The sequence below is a fragment of the Cyprinus carpio genome, chromosome A15 (genome assembly GCF_018340385.1).
Source record: "Cyprinus carpio isolate SPL01 chromosome A15, ASM1834038v1, whole genome shotgun sequence".
Classification (NCBI taxonomy): domain Eukaryota; kingdom Metazoa; phylum Chordata; class Actinopteri; order Cypriniformes; family Cyprinidae; genus Cyprinus; species Cyprinus carpio.
This window is the reverse complement of record NC_056586.1, coordinates 13530160-13545391: the sequence shown is the minus strand read 5'-3', so window position 1 is coordinate 13545391 and position 15232 is coordinate 13530160. Positions and strand designations below refer to the sequence as shown.

At 34.2% G+C, this 15232-nt stretch overlaps 1 protein-coding gene across 1 annotated transcript in view; it reads left to right on the top strand.

Moving 5' to 3' along the window:
* LOC122147696 (protein turtle homolog B-like) overlaps nucleotides 1–15232 on the top strand; it is a 56058-nt gene that overhangs the window by 6510 nt on the left and 34316 nt on the right. The window contains 2 exon segments of the mRNA XM_042771072.1: nucleotides 5539–5736; nucleotides 14443–14589. Coding sequence (XP_042627006.1) covers nucleotides 5539–5736; nucleotides 14443–14589 — 345 coding nt within the window.

Genomic DNA, 15232 nt, shown 5'->3' with positions numbered 1-15232 from the left:
TCATGGTTTATAGTGGTTTATAGTCGGCTCTGTAATGTTTGATGTCAATGTTTTATGTGGAACCAGCACTGAGTGAATACGATCAGATTATTTTAATTAGATGTGACAGAAGATACGGAATAGTGTTTACTTAGAGGGTTAGTTCACACAAAAATGAAAATTCTGCCATCTTTACTCACCCTCATGTCATTCCAAACCTGTATAATTTTCTCTTTTTTTCTGTAGAACACACAATGAGATACTTTAACCAGTTTTGGTTATCACTGATTTCCATTGTAAAAAAACAAAAAAACAAAAAAAAACACTACTACCTGAAACAAATCAGAGAAGTCAACAGCATTTTCTATTGTTGTACATGAACCATTTGAGCATTTTTGTGCAAACTGCGTACACACACACACACACACACACACACACACACACACACACACCACACACACACACACACACACACATACAGTATATATATATAGATACAAATTCTATCCTAGGAATGGATGTTTTGCTGCTGAGTAATTAATATATATAAAAAGTTAACACCATATATATATATATATATATATATATATTATATATATATATATATATATATATATATATATATATATATATATATTATATATATATATATATATATCACTGAAAGGTTCTTATATATATAACCCTAATTTTGATTCTTTGGTTTCAAGGTAATTTTTATCCTGTAAATATTTAATGTAATTAGACTGTCTTCTGTATAAATGTTGCATTTTCCTACAATGAATAATTTATTAATACCCTCATCTGAAAAGGGATGCCACTGAATTCCATGATTTTCTGGTAAGAATGTTATAAGCAAAACAGACTGGGAAAGCATTTTTTTTAGTTCCATGCTTTTTCCTTATATTTCAAAATAAAAGGGCTGCATAAATAATGATTTGGATGATATCTCAACACAATCTCCTGAATGTGAGCTTGAAGTATATGGATGTTTGGGTTTGAACACCTCAGTATATGAACAGACCACACACTGACAGTATTAATCTACTGTTTTAACAAGAAAGCTTCCACTGTTCTTTGATAAACTGACCAGGCCATGTTGTTCTTCCCCTAAATATGACCTCAAAAAGGGTGGGGTGGCAGGTTAACCTTGAAAATTCTCCTCATCCAAGCTGTGCAGGTCACCATTTCTCTCACTGACCAGGACCAGACAAACTGAAAGAGAGAGAGAGAAAAAACAATTTACAGTGTAAACGTGTTCTTGATGACCTGAGTAGGAAAAAGGTAAGTTCTGCTCATGGTTATATATATATATATATATAACAAAATGTACAAAACATTGTTCTGTAGTAATTTATGTCAAACAAATCTTAATTTCTTCTTTGAAGGTTTTTTGAACCATAACAGTTGAGCTAAAGAGCTCAAACCGCTGATATATAACTCAAATATACACCCCATTCGGATCACCAAGGGCCAATATAATGCAGTGTAAATGTGTGGTGTGAGTGATGGGTGTGTTTATATGGGCTGAAAGGGTCATGTGTCTTTGTTGTGCCTTTGGGAGTGAAAGCAGACACAAGTGGATTAAGGGGTGAGCGGGTACTGGGGTCCAAGCACCTTTAACCCTCATGTTCTCGCCTGCTATACAGTCATTTGCAGTAGTCTGTTTCAGGCCCTTCTTTGAGCTACATGACTTTGAGATTTCTTACTAAACCATACACTCTTAAAAATAAAGGTTGTTTATTTGCATCTATAAGAACCTTTAACTTTCATGGAACCTTTTCATTCCACAAAAGGTTCTTTATAGTGGAAAAAGCTTATTTACATTATTAAAATGTTCTTCACACTACGAAGAATAATGTTCTTTTAAGAACTGTTCACTGAAAGGTTCTTTGGGAAAGCAACATGGTTTCTCGACTATGTGACATTAAAAAGAATTGATGCCATGAGATTCAGTGAGAAGTGTTAAAGTGCTACAAAATCCAAATGTCTCTGCTGTAGTTTAAAAACTATATGAAATAATTCTACACTCTAAATAGGCTTTTCAATTCACACAATTCACCACCTTTACAAATAAATTTGGTATTCATGCAATATTAGATTAGAGAACGAATTAGTAAACTGTGTGCACAATTTAGCAAATCGAGGAATAGTAATCGTGTGCACATTTAGGAAAATTTAGGGGACGAATTAGTAAATCATGTGCACTATTTATTTATTTTTTTCCTGCATGCCATGTGCGGGGCTCCGTAGTTTTTCAACACAAATAACATAGAAATCATAAAGATAGATACCATAGTTTAATCTAATCATTGTTTGTGAGAAGTCATGCATGGTTGTGGATGTGAAGATCTATAAATATAGAGGTGAACACACTACACTTTTCGTTCCATTGATTTCTTTTCAGGAAACGCAAGTTCATGTGAATTTAGCTGCATTCCAAAGTTTGTTTTGGTGAGCTCTGACCTGCGAATTCATACCCTGTGCAGATGTGTGATCAAGATGGATATGTCGCATTGTGGCCTCTTAATGAATATAAAGAAAGTAACCTGTAAATCTGCAGGATAACAGCATTGCAAATTGGAGTAGATTAAGTATTTCTTCGATTTTGGATATTTCTTCGATTTTGCATTATACATTGTAATGTTTCTTCAATTTTCTATTATACATTAAATTATATTTTTAAAAAAGATGCACAGAGTCAAGTAAAGTCACCTTTATTTTTTTAGCGCATTATACAATAAAGATTGTGTCAAACTGGCTTCACAGAGATAAGAGTGTGACGCCAGATCAGTGTCTAGAAATTTTGTGTGCTCAAAATCTATAGTGTGACCATGGCATATTGTTGTTAAAAGTATAGATACTGTAGAAAAACTATGGTTTATTTTTAAGCGAGTATCAAATTAGAATCATGCACTGCAGAGCTTGGACATTTGTGAGTTATGGTGATTTACAGTTGAATGTGCTTTTTGAATGAGCTTAACTCTGTAATAATACTGGTAACTTACTTGTCAAATGCAATATATCGCCATTGTTATTGGTTTCTCTCCCTGCATTTTTCATTTTATAGGCCCTCATTCCTTTACTAGTGCTATCATATCAGGTGCTGATGCCACCATATGTAGAATATAAAATATGTAAGCCCTGCAGTGAGGTAATAAGGAGGAAGTGGGTTAGATAATATTTATAAATGATGAGAACTATCAATAAAGTATAGGAAAGTTTTCCAATCCTGATTCAAAGGATCAGAGAGTGACTAAAATTACACGTGGATCTCAGTGGGAAAAAATAAACTGTAGAAATAAGTATGTAGCAGCTATAAAAAGAAGCTGTCTAAATACAACTATATTGCTTGTTAGCAGAATAAGTGGAGTGTTAATTATGTGAGATTCCAATGTGCAATGGGCATTTTTTTTTTTTTTTCTTGCAACATTTTAATACAGTATATGTGCTCCCAACCATGCAGAAGTGTTAAAAGATGACAATTAGCCCATTCTAACAAGGCTAAACGTGGGGCTCCCTGACCCACATTTACGGCTTGCTGAAATGCTCTTTGTGAACCTGCTCTGTGCTTGTCATGTGCAGATTGTAGTGAGTTTATGGTTATGCATGCACCCTGTTGGTCTCTCATTAAAGTTAAGCTGCTCTCTTTGAGGTACTTTGCGATCTTCTGCACTCACAATAGTAGAGCAGATTTCAAGGCCCAGGCCCGTGACTGGAGGGACCAAGCTTTACTTTAGGAAAGGAGTAATTTGGTTAAATCTGCACTGTTTCAGTCCAAAAACTGTGTAAGCTAAATCAATAAAGTGGATTAACACTTCCACTGGATAAAGCTGATTAAACTGGTATACAAAATCATAGTTGCATATGAGTTTGTTTAAAAGTTTAGACGGTTGTTATTTTTTGAAACTTACTGAAAGTTAATGATTTCCATAATGTTCGGTTGCATTTTTCTATCGGAAGTGTGGATCGAAACTCCATACTAAAATATTTCTGACAGTGTTTCCTGCACTGATGTTATCTAATTGAATCTACCGAATCAATGCTTTTACATAATCATTTGACCTGACTTCTGAGCTTACAGTTTGATGAGAGAGAAAACCTGAACAATGTGACACAATACAAAGTAATTACAATAGACACAAATCAGTGTCTGTTTGAATTGGCTTGAATTGTTTATGTTTCGCTTAATTTTGATATTGTCAACAGCACATATGCGTTTATTGTGGGAGAAACCGAAGTTTGGGGGAAAAGGAGTCTTATACTCAACAAGGCGGCATTTATTTGATCAAAAATACAGTAAAAAATAAATATTTTGATATACAAATTAAAATATTTTTTTTTATTTGAATATATTTATGAATTTGAATTTCCAGCGTCATTACTCCAGTCTTCATGTCACATGATCCTTCAGAAATAATTCTAATATGCTGATTTGCTGCTCAAGAAACATTTCTTGTTATTATCAATGTTGAACACAGTTGCTGCTTAGTTTTTTTTGTCACTTTTGATCAAATTAATGCATCCTTTCTGAATAAAAGTATACATTTCTTTAAAAAAAATCTTTAAATCTGATCAGTTCTTCACTTACTCTTACTGAACCGCAAGACATTCATTTTCTGACCAGTTAACTATAATAAGTTTTATACTGTCATAATGTAAGTTATACTTCAGTGGTAAATAAATAGTTAAAACACATTCTGATGTGTAACTTTGTGCTTTTGTGGTAGTTTAATGTTATAAAAGTATTATTTTTTGTTTAGTAGATAAGCAGGGAAAAACAGAGAACGCTGTTTTTTTAACCTACTTTTTCTTAGATTTTACTGTTACTGAATGACTTAGTTTTCCATTCAGTGTCTCCGTGGTGGAGAATGCACCGTCAGCAGGTCCTTTGATCCCGGAGGTGATTTTCCCCTTCATTGAGGCGCTGAAGCCATGCTAACTCTGATAGAGGAGAGAGTGCTCAATGGCTGTGGTGGAGCTAGCTGAAGAAAATCCATTCCCCCAATATATATTTTATGCTGAGGCAGGTACAATGACCTTTAGCGTTCCGATAGGTCATCCACAGGCATGTGACGTGCTTGTGCATTGATTGCTAAAACTCTGGCCCCTCTATTGTAAAAGCCATCCAAGTGTGAATTAGCTGAGATCAGTGAGGTGCGTGAATAAGCCTCTTGTCATCTCATTATCTGCTTGGCTGTTCCTTTTAAGTAATAATTACCTGAGAACTTTCACAAGTCCAGCATTTGGGAAAATATCCAAGTCTTAATAGCAAATGTTTGTTAAATAGTACAATGAGCTGTTTGACACCTCACTTATTTGGCACTTAAATCTGCAAATTTTTGGTGCTATGGTGTGGCACATGTGTTAGAGCTGGAGTGCTTCTGAGGATGCAGATTCAAGTCTGGCCTGCTAAAGTTCCTGATCCCACTCCCCATTTCATTTAATTTAATTTTAATTTTAATTTTAATTTTAATTTTAATTTTAATTTTAATTTTAATTTTAATTTTAATTTTTTTTTTACACTGTCCTGAATATGTCTGTGTTTTTTGTGTCCAGGTGCCCACGGAGTGAGAGAGGAGCCCCAGTTTGTGACGGCCCGTGCAGGAGAGAGTGTTGTTTTGGGATGTGACGTGAGCCACCCCCTAAACGGCCAGCAGACTCCCTATGTGGTGGAGTGGTTCAAATTCGGTGTGCCTATTCCCTTCTTCATCAACTTCCGTTTCTATCCTCCTCATGTGGACCCTGAGTACGCCGGTAAGCACAAGCATCCACCGTTTCAGTCTCTTTCAATTATTATGTACAGTAGACAATTCATTTTATGCCAACTAAGTGTAGAAAGTACATACTGCTGAGACAATGTTATTGAAAAATATAATTTATATAAAAAATAATATACAGTAATTGAAATCAAACTGAAATAAAATATAAATGTAAATATTATTAACTTAAACTAAAAAAAATTACATTAAAATTCAGGAAAATCATACAATTTTATGTTGAAATACTAAAATTAAAGCTAAAACTGAAATAAAAAACAAATAAATTGATATTACTAGCATCCCAACTTATATTGAAAAATGAAGATGCATTTCAGAGTATCTTTCAGGTTATTTACAGCCAATAATTCAAACTTAAATGTTCATCACAGTGCAACAGCATCAAAACCATGATAAACCAGCATAAACCAGCCTGAACCAGGATGGCTTTGTAGCAGGAATAGTATGTGAATTTGGACTGAGCCCAAGGCTTTAGGTTGGGTTTATTAAATTTACCTGCTCGTGACAGATTTACAGAAAGCTGTTAACTGTAAACAAACCATTAAAAGTTCCAGTCACAGCATCAGTCTTCCTTTTGAATTCAGAAGTGTTGCACTTGATCTAATGTGCTCATTCTGAGTGAGGCTGAGCGAAAGCACAGTTTTTCTATGTTTACTATTTAACGCGAAAGCGAGCCCTTTGTCCGACCCAGAGAAAAAGAGAGTGTGAGCAGCCCTTGACATGGATTGGGAAAAGCTTTAGTAATGGCTGCCTGCTAGCATGGCACTCATTCTCATTTGAGGTGCATTACAGAACCTTAATTACCACAGATCTGGTGGCCGTCTGGGTGAAAAATCACCTATTGTCAACACTTCTCAAAGCACACACACTCCACGACAAAGGTTGCACAGCTGCATGACTAGGGTGACCAGATTTCTCAAGGTTCAATATGGAACGGGGGTGGGGGGGCGCATATACATATATATATATATTATATATTATAAGATACATATGCTATCATTAGATATAAATATGCTACAACATATATATATATTTATATATATATAAATATCTATATATATAGCATATATACACCACCACACACACACATACACACCTGTACATAGTTATTTTTATATAAAAATAAAGAAGCAAATTACAAACCATAAGGCAAATACAATAGATACATGTATTTAACAATTTTTGTTGTTTGATTAACATTAATGAAACAGACAGGTATTTAATTAGGCTGCTGTTCCTTTAAGACCGAATGAATTTAATATACTGACACATATTCAGTAATTTTGTTTTACGACAAGCTTAGTTACCTTTGATTACTTTTGACACTACTACTACTTGCTCTGATCACCCAGTCATGAACAAATTTTGAAATACAGGACAAAACATGATTTTTTCAAAATAAGTAGGGAAACTAAAAATAGAGCTGAAATATGGGACTGTCCCGGGAAAACGGGACGTCTGGTCACCCTGTGGATGACACATCCATCTCTGTGATTGTTTGAGATTATTTGATCATTTTGCTTTGTCTCACCTTATTAAATTGGAAACTTCTTTTGCTTTCTACATCGAGAGAGCTCTGTTCCAAAACCTGTAGCTGCAGCGCTGTCTGTGGCCTACATAGGCTGCTACATTCTAAGGGAGCATTCTAACTTCACTGGAATAGCATTAGTTTAATGATTCGGAACACTGTTTATGGACAGAAACACAAAACGCTCCTCACATTAGTGCACAGGAGACTCAACTCGCAACAAGCTAACAATATATACTCTAACTAACATTAAAATACATTACAAATGCAAATATTAAATAGTCCTTATGTTATTTATATTATATAAACGTATAAGCATATTTTTAAAAATATAGATTTTATTGTTATTATTTAAAACAAAAACATGTATATTATAACAATAATATAATACATTTTGATATAAAAGTAAATGTACATATTTTTTAATTTTGCTTGGCATATTTAAAATTACAAGACAGTTTGGTAGAAAACTTTATATATTTTCTGATATTGAGTTTTTGAACACTTGAAAAAATGTAAATATAACACAAATATTAGGTAAAATAGTAATTATGTTTGTATATTTAATATATATATATATATATATTATATATATATATATAGATATATATATATATCTATATATTATATATATAGATATATAATAGGGGGGGGGGGGGGGGATTATGATATTTTAATGATATTTTAAAATATATGTAGTAAAATATATTTTGTTGTACAATTATTTAGTTGTTCATTTTGAAATTTGATAAACTTTGTTATTTTTTAACATTTTTAAAAATATAAATTAATATATATTTATAATTTGCCCTCTGTTTGGCTGTTATCAGATATTATAACTGGTCCTTGTGTGTTATTTTTTAATGAATATAGCTTTCATGTAAAGAGCACAATTATGATGCCTTTACCTGTTGTCTAGTTAGGTAGCTCACTAGGATTTGGAACAGAGCTACTATAGTGTCTTATCAGAAGTGGGGTTTTAATTGAACAGTTCCCTCTCTGAATGAGACGTCGAAGCTCAAAAGGAGGTCAGGAAAGAACTGACTTGTAATTCACATCTTTATGCTGCAATTTCTCATCAATTCTCTTCAACCATAAAATAAATAATTGATTTTACTAAGAAAGAGGAAGGGGGAAGTGAATTATCATCCCACTATTTGGTTGTGGCCTCATTGCATTTTAAATTACAAATGAGATCTAATGTATAGTTCCAGGCTTCCATCGGTGTGACTGTAAATCATTGTCTCATGTGGGTACTATAGCGTCGTCATGGCAGCTCATTTCGTATTGTTCCTTTAAGCCACAAGGCTTTAGTCTCACAGTTTGGCTGGACCCGTGCACAATTACCATTGAACTTCAAAACACTATTACTATAACTCACAATGCAATTTTCTGCTGCAGAATCTCCCAAACTCTCTCCCTGTTGACTACTGCCAGAGCTCCGGGTCTGATTCCTTGACCCATTTAGTGTATTATAGTCCTCATTGTCTTGCAGAAGGACAATCTATGCGGCAATCATTGCAGCAGTTTAGATCTGATTCACACAGGCTCTCCTAAAGTGATTCTTAGCTAGAGGCAGATTGTATTCATTCAGGACGGGCCTGTTTACGGGCCCCTAAAACACAGTGCACAAATCTATCTGCAGTCATAGCTGACAAGAGGCCTGCAGGAGGATTTTGGTAATTAAGCACCTAACGAGTTTGCTTAATGAACGGCCCTGTGTGCTCTGAGCGTGAGTGCATCTTCTGAGGTGAGCCCTCACAAAACTCTGCTGGTATGAAGCTCATATATATCATAAAAACAGTACTGTAATTATATATTTTTAAAATAAATGTTTTCTAAAATGTATTCTTGTGAATTTTCAGCGTCATTACTCCAGTCTTCAGTGTCACATGATCCTTCAGAAATCATTCTAATATGCTGATTTTCTGCTCAAGAAACATTTCTTCTTATTATCAATGTTGAAAACTGTTGTGCTGCTTCATATTATTGTGGAAACCATAAATGATGAATAGAAAGTTCAAAAGAACAGCATTTATTTGAAATAAACATTAGAAATATCTTTACTGTTACTTTTAATTAATTTAATGTAATGTTAAATAAAAGTATTACATATTTATTACATATACATATAGATTTACACTTTTTTATTATTGAAAGGTGAAGAATCCACCATCATGCCTTCCTTGTCAATCTCCAAAGGCTGTTATACAAATTTTATTGGACTGCATTGTTTTGATGTAAACAGACCATGTTTTTTTTTGAGAGGTGTGTTTAAATATTGGGTAAAGTAGTCATTAGGTGAAATGTTGCATGTATTATTATTAAATATAATAACTTTGCATAAAATATTGTATATATTTTACAATATTTTTTTATTCTCTCTCTCTCTCTCTCTCTCTCTATATATATATATATATATTACCATACATTTTATGAAAATTAATATACTTTTTTTTTCAATATAAATCTTTTTTTTAACAGTGAATATGTAAAATATCTTAATTAAAAATATCTATAATTTAAAAACAAATAGCGAACGCATTGGGTGTAATCATTAAACTTGGCATATTTAATGTTAATTGACAACATTTTTATTCAGACATATGTTTAAAAGATATACTTTTATATTTTATCACCTGAATGTATTTTGTGATTTTCTCATTTTTGTCTCATAATGTTTTATATAGTTTTTTGGTAATTTTATGTCTCATTTACTTTGTTCTCACGATGAAGATATCCTTGCTTCTATTTAGTATAATATGAATTGCAAGAAACACTTTTCTGGTTTAGTGTTAATAAACAGGAACATTAATATTTGGACACATGAGCTAAGTACTAAAACACTAAAATACAAATAAAAAGAGGTGGTTAAAATGGCCAAAATTGCATTACCATAGGCATAAACTCTTTGTTTGGGGTTCCCAAAGCTCCATATGCTAATGCAGATCCATTTGAAAGGGTTAAAGTCTCTGAATGTTGCCCGAACAACTGTCAAATGCGACTAGTCTAACTACTGATTAGTTATCCGATCAGTTACACATGAAGCTAAAATACACTGGCATAGAACATGTTCAGACATGTTAAAATTCACTGGCACAGGACTACATTTAAACCTGCAGTGGGAAAGATAATGCCGTCCTGTTAGCAGTGGCCTCAAGAGCACCTCTTATTCGCTGTAACAGTCAGTGTGAAGATCCTCCCTAACTTTGATGCCGATGCCTGATCCCATCAGTACTTATAGCTGTGATTTTGAAGGCCTTATTTTTTTACTGCAAGACGCAGCCTCCTCTGCCTCGTGCCGTATCGATTTTCTGCTCTGGAAACCTGCCGTTTCCTCTCTCAGGTGCAGCTGTGATCCCAAAGCTATGATATCTAGTGCTCACTACACAGCAGTATGAAATATAAAGGCCAGCCGGAAGATAAATACATGAGTCTGAGACGCTCACAGTGAACAGTGCCCTGAATGTTCAAAAATATTAAATCCCAGCTAAAATAGGCAAATGAGAGATTGTATTTTGATAGTGGCCAGCTCTGGAATGGCTTAGTTCAGTCAGAGAGATGCTTGACTGCCCAAATTTCTCACACTTTCCTTGACTATTTGTATTGTCGGTGTTGCTAAGCCTCTTAGTACAGAATGTGTAACACTCAGATATGAGCTGTGATACTTTGTTCTTTTCTATTTCAAGTACAGCATACAGTTGTGACCCTGTCTGTGAAAACCCAGTTAAAGTCATTTTTATTTACTGTTTTCTACATAAAATCATCCTTCTTAAAGATGTAGAAAATTATTTGAAAATATAACCTTTATATATTTAATATTGACTGAGTAAGGCCATGTCAAAGATTGAAATCATAGTGAAATTAATGGTTGAAATCAAACTTTGATGCTTGTTATTTCATAAGCAGATTTTGAGACTTTACCCTGGATTTCACAGACAGGGTCACATTCCATTCGATAGTGTAGGAGGGCTGAAATTAAGGGAAGATTGCTTTGCTAGTAATGTTATACATTGCTCCACATGCTGGCTTGCTGCATATCACTTAATCAATTTGTTAACTGCAACATTGGTTGTTGGCTTAAAAATACAAAGTGTCTGTATAAAATAAATAAATAAATAAATGTATAAATTATGGAAATTACGATGGCGTTTTAGTGCCACGTTGAAAAAAAATCTAAGATTACGAGATTAAAATCGTAATATTTCGCGAATAAAGTCAAAATACTTTGAGAATAAAGTCGAAATATTAAGAGAATAAAGTCGAAATGTTTAGAGAATTTAAATAGTAGAAATTAAAGTTATATTATTTTGAGAGTAGGCCTTTATTGCGCATGTAAATGTCCCGGATTGAGAGCACCGGGAGAAGTTGCAGGCCACCGGGATTGATCTGAATATTGTTGCATCCGAGCGGCCGCATCATTTTACCGGGATGAGGAAGAGTCAATTTTAAGGACTCGCGGAAACAGCTTAATATCAAGAATATGATATTTATTAACAGACTGAACAGGAACAACTTTTTATCTTAACATCAGCTCACACACCCAATCGACATTCCTTCGGGGGGAGCTGTAGTTCTCTTATTTATGTGGGATTATTATCTGAAATCATACCATGTGTCATACTCGCGGGGACAGTATGCTTGCAAATAATATATCATATCTTCCATTGCATTCGTTATTTGTAGAGCACCATAAGAATAAGATTCGTGCTTTTGATAGACCCACTTTTAATGTCTCAGCTTTCAAAGTCAGTTTTATAGCGAAACACAAATTATGTGTCTTACAATAATGTGTTTTTCAAGCTCTTTAATGATCAGATCACTGTATTTATGTGAAACAATTCATTAAATTAAACTGTTTTCTTTTTGAAAATTCCAAATATGTGAAAATTTATTCTCGTAATATTTCGAATTTATTCTAGTAGTATTACGATTTTATTCTCGAAACATTTCGACTTTATTCTCGTAATATTTCGACTTTATTCTCGAAACAATACGACTTTATTCTTGAAACATTTCGTCTTTATTCTCGTAGTATTACGACTTTATTCTCGAAAAATTTCGACTTTATTCTCGTAGTATTACGACTTTATTCTCAAAACATTTCGACTTTATTGTCGTAGTAGGCCTATTACGACTTTATTCTCGAAACATTTCGACTTTATTCTCGTAATATTTCAACTTTATTCTCGTAATTTCGACTTTATTCTCAAAATATTACGACTTCAATCTCTTAATCTTAGATTTTAATTTTTTTTTAACGTGGCACTAAAACGCCATTGTAGGAAATAAAGAGGTGAGAATAAATTAATTAATGCATAATAAAATAAATATTAAAATAATTTTATTTAATTATTAACATAGGTTTGGTCCCTCATAGACTTTAAGCTACATAGCATATATAACATTCATGGAGTTACTATTGTAACATTTCAGCGTTTTTTTTTTTGAGTGTATGCTGGAGTGATTAACTGTAATCATAATGGCAATACTGGGCTTTATTTCATGGAGATAACAACTAATAATAATCTCTACCGACCAATATTACACAGACAGCTAATTAAAACATAAATTTCCTGTTTCAGCAGAGTGCAGTATGCAGTGACAGCAGAGTAAGAATCATTTTAAACAAGGCAGATTAAACTATAGACCCTGAAATTCATCTATCTTATTTATTATCATCAGTGCATTTGTCACATTGTCATTAACTGGTGCCGCTGTCTGTCATGTCAGTTTTCTTTTGGATGCAACATACTTCACATTAGTACAATGTGTGACACATTGCAGTGAGCCTTTTTCATGCAACACAAGAATGAATTTCTGTGTTAAATGTTTATTAAACCATTTTTACTTAAATTGTCACTTCTAACTGAATGTGATAGTTTATGCAAGAACGGTATTATGTACAATTTACACTGAAATTCTCTTCATGGTTTAATAAAACAACCTATAATTTCCTAAATTTAAAGTTCACGGGTCTTACCTACAGTAGAGATCAAAATTAGAGAACAACCTACAATTTCCTAAATTTCAAGGTCACTGCTTAGTCCTATTTGAACTTATCCTAACAGGAGTAGAAGGGAAGTTTTTAAGAATATTTCATAAATTATATTCTGAAGCAATTACAATGACACTAATTCAAGGCCTCCCAAAAGGCTGGTTGTCCACGTAAGACAAATACAGAAGTTGACAGGATAATGTGGAAACTCACATTGGAGAATCGGTTCAACACTGCAGATGGAATTGTTTGCCAGTTCAGCAATGAACAGGGTATGGATCTGTCTCGGCACGTTTAAAAGAAGTCGACTGAAAGCGCACTCTGCAGTGACCAAGCCTCTCATCAGCAGAAAGAATCAAAAGGCTAGGCTCACCTTTGCTAAGGACCTTGAGAGTCCTTGGTGACAAAGATATGGCTAAGAAGCCCACTACAGTTACCGAATTATGGAAGGGACAGGAAGAATAGTGGACCAAGATCACACCAGCACAGTGTGAGAAAATAGTGATGTCCTGTGGCCGCAGATGTGCTGAAGTCATTCAAAGCAGGGGCCTCTACACTTCCTACAAATTTTTGACAGTTTTAACTCTGCAACATTTTAGTTGTAATCTTCTTTCACGCTACAGTGGTTACTGTTCTCTAATTTTGATCACTGAGTTTTCCACAAAATAAAGGTTTTTGCTGAAATGCCTGGTTATTTTGTCAAACATGTTAGTGGATCAGTGGTACCCACCTATAGCTAATATTCCTTCAAAGTTTGAGCGCTGAAAAAAATCAAGTATTTATAGATCGTTCTCTAATTTTGACCTCCTTAAATTTGACCTCTTATTTCAGTTCTAATATTGATGAATTATTTCATTTCAGCTTTATTCCAGTCATTAAAAGTGTTTTAATAATTGGTTTAAGTTGACAATTATAAACCTATTCTGTATGCAAAAAAAAGGCTCTTGCACAAATACTGTATTTCTGTCAGATTCACAGACACATGCATGCATACATTTGTTCATACTATCTTTCTAATGTTTATGAATACATGTAATTTTAAATGAGATATGGGATATGTGTGAATGCATGAATAGTGAACGTGAGCGTGACTTTCACTGCAGTGAGTCCATTGCAGCAGTCCCACTCAGCTCTCCTCTGTTCCTGTGCGCTTTCAGGTAGAGCCAGTCTGCATGGCAAAGCTTCTCTGCAGATCGACCATGTGCGCTCGGAAGACCAGGGCTGGTACGAGTGCAGGGTCCTCATGCTGGAACAACAATACGACACCTTTCACAACGGCAGCTGGGTTCACCTCACAGTCAACGGTGAGACCCTCGCCACTCTCACCACACTAGTACTGTGAAAGACACACACATCTATCTCAGCTTGATTTCATATTCCTTTCTAATATCAGCAGTAAATCAGAGCTGTGAGAAGTGGAGGAGGATGTGACTGTCACTTACCACTCATGACTGGCTGCTGCTGTGACTAATATGTATGGTAGATCCAACAAAAAACAGCCTTCTTGCTCTTGCCACAGAAATGAGCAATGTACTCCCTTGTGGTCTAGAGTCTGCTGTCATTTTTTCCATTAGAAATTGTCATTGCTATCTCCCTTGTTTGAGCCAATATTTTGTTCTTGTCTTGTACAGAGGACAATAGTTGGAAATAATTAGATTTTTGGTCAGTCGTTAACTCCATGTCTGTAATCTTTAAAGACCTCTATATGTTAGTTAACTCCTAAATGTTGACTAAAAGCAAAATGAATACAAAATACTGATCCTGCTCATCCTGCAATACACAGATATTTGTCCATTTTGATCAAATTCTCTCCAATCCCAGCTAAAACAGACTAGCAAGTAAACCCAAACCCAAAGGCCTGCTCTGAGATCTGCATGCCCTTATGTCTAATAAACAGAGTAATATTTCACCAGGCAGCAGAGCCCTTATCATTTCCATTACACTAAT